The 6242-nt window shown below is 43.3% G+C and overlaps 1 protein-coding gene across 1 annotated transcript; it reads left to right on the plus strand.

The window, feature by feature from the left end:
- Window positions 1-978: 978 nt before the first annotated feature.
- Window positions 979-1914, plus strand: LOC106738931 (olfactory receptor 8S1-like). The gene has a single exon (XM_014597735.2). It carries the CDS (start codon window positions 979-981, stop codon window positions 1912-1914), a length of 936 nt encoding a protein of 311 aa, XP_014453221.1.
- Window positions 1915-6242: the final 4328 nt, after the last annotated feature.

Below are 6242 nucleotides of genomic sequence, written 5' to 3' on the forward strand. Positions count from 1 at the left end.
AATCCACATGAATGCCAAAAATGAGATTTATGCAGCTATATTTGGACATGTAAGCAATCCTTAGATAAGTTAAAATTAAATGGATTTTGATTCTCAGAGGTAGAATTTGGCAGTCACTTGTCGTGCAGAGGCTGCAATAGGGTTTCTTGAGGTAGAGCAAGGGGCACAGATTCCTTTGAGGAAGCTCTGTCAGGAAATGTGGTCAAGTGAAGGTGTAAATCAAGGGAATTTCTCACACTACATGACAGTTTCGAGAACTATTGCTCTATGTTTTTTGTACTGCTGTGTCAGTATGGTGCACAAACACTCCATTCATTTGTAGTACCCAAATTAAGTAAGTAGTGGTCACTTCATTTCTAAGCTGGAATTGAAATTATCTATTGAAACAGACACTGATTAGACGCTGTAATGGTGAGTCTTGTGAAACCCTAAGTCGACCAGGTTCGGATATTGTCATCATAAGTAACAACATTATTTTGTTTTTTGTTTTTTAGTGATTCATTGCTTAGAGCCAAAAAAAGAGAGACATTAAAAAAAAGGAGAACAAGACATAATCTTTCTTTCTTTCTCATTGACCTTCTCTACCTTCCCTTCTATCACCCTCCAAGTACACAGTTATCTCACTGAACATACATGTAATGCCTGTCAAGATTTGTTCAGTCATTATCATGGAGGAATCAGGAGACAAATTTTATTTGTCTTTAACATAAAGTAGTTTAACAAGAACACGGAAGACAAGAATAAAAACAAAAATCTGAGAAAGCTGAATTTTTTCCCTCAGCAATGAGAGTCTCCTCATCCAAAAAATCAAGTTTTCATTGCACAATGTTTAGAAACACTGAAGTTTAATCTGAATGACAAAATTCTCTATATAGATATCTCCTTATCCATAAATGCAGAAGTAGCCCTTCTTCATGGTAATGATTTTATTTATTTATTCATTCATTTCTTCTTCCAGGTAAAAAATTTTGGTGAAAAATGGCCATGGGGAACAAAACGACTGTCAGCTATTTTATCCTCTCAGGTGTTTCCAGTGACCCACAGCTCTATCCTTTCCTTTTTGTGCTGTTTCTAATTATATACCTATTAACTGTGGTGGGGAATGGAGCAATCATGGTAGTAATAAGAGCAGATGCTCATCTTCACAGTCCTATGTATTTTTTTCTATTCCATTTATCCTATCTGGACATTTGCTTTTCTTCAGTCACTGTCCCAAAGATGCTACAGAATTTCTTGGCAGAGAAGAAAACCATTTCTTTCCATGGATGCATTGCCCAAATGAGCTTTATTCTTCTGGTGGGCTGTGCAGAAGTTTTCATGCTATCAGCTATGGCCTATGATCGATACACTGCCATCTGTGACCCACTGCATTATGGGAGGACCATGAATAAGCAAGGCTGCATAAGACTGGTAGGAGGTGCATGGCTGATCGGTATATTTTATTCACTGGCAAACAGTGTTCCCATATTACATTTACATTTCTGTGGGCCCAAGGAAGTGAACAGTTTCAGTTGTGAGCTGCCATCTCTACTAGAAGTGTCCTGTACAGAAACTTTCATGATTAAGATGACAAATCTCACCTCATCTATGTTTTCAGGTTTGGCCTCCTTATCCGTCACCCTTGTGTCTTACATCTGCATCATCTCCACCATCCTGAGGATACGCTCTGCTGAGGGTAGGCGTAAAGCCTTCTCTACCTGCAGCTCCCACCTCACTGTGGTTGTTCTGTTTTATGGAGCTGGTTTGTTTCGATATCTGAGACCCAGTTTGGTATCTTCGGTGATTCTTGACAGACTCTTCTCCATCCAGTACAGTATCTTAACTCCCATGTTAAATCCTATCATCTACAGCCTGAGGAACAGGGAGGTAAAGGCAGCTCTGGGGAATATCCTGAGAAAAATTCAAAGCAGGTGAATGTCTTTTAACAGCTTGCCAGCCCAGGGCTGCTGTGACCAGGCTTAATGTGCTATGGAGGGGCTGGCTTGGTGACAAGATGCTTAACCACAGGCTAGTCAACAGGCATCCCCAGCACTGAGGCACCCTCATGCCCCAAGCAGCTCGTTAGCATCTACACGTGTCCTGGTGCATATGAAAAACACTCCATGGCAGGGTAGGACTTTTATTTATAAGTTCTACCTTGCAATGGAATTTATTACTTGTGTGTGCCTTAATAGAAGGTCAAACATAGATGCTGAGACATTTGCTGCTCAGTTAATTAGTCAATTGTGCAGTAAGCACTAGGCCTGTGTGAAGCAGCTAGTATTTACTTTGGATTCAGCTGATTTAGGGGACAGTGATTTGATTTGGTGATTCAAATCACTGTCCCAATTTGATTAGACTGAATCTGATTTGGAGATTTGGTAGCAGCCAAATCTCTGAATCAGCCAGGACAGGCCCATCCCCCACCCGTCTCCCAGCCTAGCAATGACTGCCCCAGCTCCTGGCACTTATTAAAAAAACCCAAAAAAGTCCCAGCTCACTGGGTGCTGCCAGGCAGGGAGAGATCCCTGCTGCCTCCTGGCTGCTAGTGGAGGGATTGGGATTGAGAGTATGGTCGGCGGTAGAAAGGTAAGAAAGGTTTAGTGATTTAACAAAAATATGACTATGTGTAGTATACTAAGACAGATAATGACAGACAATAACAATTTGCATTGGCAACTTATGCCTGATGTACGACAAGTTTCTCTTTCCACAAAGCTCAGCAAAGTCAGGTGTTCCTGATCAGCACTGTCCGAGAGGTACCAGGAAGGACCCTGGTATTCAGTTTTTGGGTTCCTTGAGAGCCACGAGCCCACTGATCCAGGTCAACAGCTAACTAATCCTTTTTACAGAGTTGTATCTTCCTTCTGAATGATTTCTGGATGTTTCAGCCTATTTATAACTTCTGAACTGTGTTGATAAGTTACAGCCATTCAGATTCTTTTTACTTCAACTGTCCTTAGGCTGACCAATAGCAATACAAGCTTTGCATTGTTCTCATAAGGTTAATTTTAACTATGCCACAGGGCTTTACTACTTCAAGTTTTTGCTAAATTTATTAGGCTTTACTTTATACAAGGTTTTACTACATCTTAAACTTTAATTAGGCTCTTAGCAATAACATATAGCTTAATATTTAAACAATTGACAGAAAAACACTTGATATAATCTTCATAGAGCCTTCAGCAAGCACCTTTATCACACAGACATAATATTCAGCTGTTACACTTTACCCTTTGCTTGCTGAAGCAATTTGATAGCTACAGTCAAGATGCTAAAACTACATGCGCTACATAAGGGAATGGGGAGGGATCTTAACCTGTGACCTCCACCAGGATGTGGGGTTATACATGGGCAGTGCTGGGGCCTCCCATGGGGGAACAGCCAGAGATAAAATTGAACACTTCATTCTCTCACAGATCATATTTGTCTTTTCCTCCTTGGGAGCCTGTAACTATGCTTCATCTCCCAGAGAGTGAAAGAGTTCTTACTGTCACTCCTGGGGATGATGCTGTACCGGGTGGATGAAACAGCACTGCCCTAGCAGAATCATAGCACTAATTTGCTTTAGGAACTTTACTGGTATAAAAGGATGGAGATAAGTGATGGAGACTTGCAGCCTCCTTCTAGTTGTATTAAAGTGGGTACTATTCCACCACGCTTCTGTATAGGTATGATTTACAAACCATGTAATAACTTTGTTCCAACATGCTGTGCAACCTCCCACCTGGTGGGTTTCATACCATTGCTGGAGAGTGTTGTCAGCCATAGGAATGGGAGAGAGCAGATTCTCCCATAAACGCAGTGGCTTGAGAAGCTGAACAGATGCAGAATGCACAATTTGGGGCACAGACTCAGGGGCATTGAGCTCAATGGGGTTTCCCTCAGGAGATATGTAACAACAGACCCCCAAACTAGCAGAGCTACAACAATTACCTCTCCTTCCACTCCAGCCTTTAGGTAGGGAATGTACCCAAGATAATAAACTGGTGCCACAGGTACACTGACAGTTACCACTTTGCCAGTCTACTATCTTGGGTTTTTTTTACTTAGAAACCAGGACTTTACTTGCTCCGGGGTGGCAGGTTTCTTCCAGTACGGATACTGCGGCTGGAACACGTGAAGGTTATCTAACCGTGAATCCGGGGGATGCTCTTCAGGGTCAGGCCACTCCTTGAGGTCTTTAGGAGCAAGTTCATTAATATCTAGGTAATAAGAAGGACAGTAGACCCTCCCTACCCAGGAAACACAATAATGCATTAATAAAAAGAGTACAGTTATAACAGTCCACCACTTTATGGTGTCAGTCAATTCAGACCGGTGACAGACCAGGACTCGTCTTCAGTGGCAGGATTAATTAGAAATGGTTATGGCTGCATTTGTGGACAGATCCAATCTGTAGGAACAAGACAACAAGGAGCTTGGCTTCCATAGATGAAGCTGACTTAAATACCTACCATGTATTATGCATAACTTTTGCTAATCGTGTCCCCTCCCATTTATCTCCCTCAGGATGCTTCACTACTACTCGATCTCCTGCCTGGAGCTTTCCCGGGTCACCACACCTAGGTCACTCCACTGCTGGCTCGCAGGGACCACCCAATCTAATGGTCTGCTGCATCGGGCTACCTCCCGGACGGGGTCAGTTATTGGCCTAATTGATAACTCGATCTAGGTACAAGTCCCAGTCTTTGGGATACTTGATAAGGGGTTCCTTTTTCCCCCTTCTAATCTGCGGAATCTAAACTGCAAATCTGGGCACCTGTATCTAATAGCATATTAATTGACTTTTTATTTTTACTTAATTGAATCTGTACAGGTATCTGAATTAAGGGGACAATATTAACTTTAACTACTGGTCCTTGACCTGCTACTGCCCCCATTGTGGCCCTTTTTGGGGCGGGGGCGTTGGGCTGGCTGAACTCCCTAGACCACGTAATCAGGTGGGGTAAAGGTGGCGGCCCTGCATGTGCCTGGGAAATTGTTGACAGTTTTGCCCTCAGGGCAGAGAATTCCTCCAGTGGCACTGTTGGTGGCACAGAAGGCTCAGCTTTTGGACTTGCCCTTTTGGTAGAGTGTTTAGCCCACAGCCCTTGCAAGACATTGGTGGGCAGTCTTTGATTTTCACTTTATTGAAACAGGCAGCTAACAAGTCTTTCCACATTTTTGCTTGTGGAGTCTTGGGCTGGCCTTTCCTGGCTTTTCTTAACAATTCGGGGAAGTCAGGGGGTTTATCATTTGCTGAGGCCACCACCATGGCCTTGCCAAGTTTCATTAGCTTGGCAAGCCTTGGCTTCTGCAAAATTGGTAAAAGCTGCACTAATTACCAGCTTGTATCTCTTACCAGGTGATTAGAGATCAGAAGGCAATATTTTACAGTTAGGGTGGCCAAAATATGGAACCAGCTTCCCAGAGAAGTGGTCCTTGCCCCTACCTTGGGCAAATTCAAGAGGAGGTTGGATTATCACCTGTCTGGGGTCTTGTGAACCCAGCATTCATTCCTGCCTGTGGCAGGGGTTGAGGCTAGATGATCTGTTCAGGTCCTTTCTGACCCTAGCTTCTATGAAACTATGAAACTATGATTCACCGCCTCTGGCTCCAAGACCAACAGGACTGAGGTGAACTTTGTGGGTGCTCATCAGCAAAACCTCTTCCACAACGGTGCTGTCATGATTTTTGCATCTGGCATGTGAGACCAAACTGCTGCACGAATGATTTCAGTTAGTGCTAAGTGATACAAGCAGTAGACAGCCTCCTTTAAATTGTCCCATGCCCAAGGGGCAGGGTTAAGCTTTTTTTTTCATATTACCATAACTGGCCGCAGTTGCTTGCAGCACAGCAGAAAACAAAGTAACATTTTTATCATCTTCTGCAAACTGATTTAACTGGAGCTCATGGCACAGAGCCATTTGTGTGGCTTCAGCTCTATTCATTGAAATTGCAAATGCCCCTTTACTATACATTTGAGCTAGCCAATCTATTTCTGGCTCTTCTGGCTTGAACTCATGCTGCTTTTGTATATTTTTAATCTCAGCATGGGTAAAGGAATGCAGTTCTGTTTGGGGATACCCTCCTTGAGGCCCTGAATGAGTTATCACCATGGGAAAAACTTGGCTGAGTTCCTCCCTTGGGGCGGGGAAGGCCTGGCCATATTCCTCTCTCTGGGCAGGTACATACGGGGGTGGTTCAGCACCAGGCTCATCATCAATCTTCTCCTTTCTATTAATCTTCTCCCTTTGATCTTCCCAGAGCTCAACTTCTGG

Source organism: Alligator mississippiensis, chromosome 7 (genome assembly GCF_030867095.1).
Source record: "Alligator mississippiensis isolate rAllMis1 chromosome 7, rAllMis1, whole genome shotgun sequence".
Lineage (NCBI taxonomy): Eukaryota > Metazoa > Chordata > Crocodylia > Alligatoridae > Alligator > Alligator mississippiensis.

Excerpts from the sequence above, each read along its gene's own strand:
- LOC106738931 (XM_014597735.2), top strand. The coding sequence starts at position 979 with ATGGCCATGGGGAACAAAACGACTGTCAGCTATTTTATCCTCTCAGGT.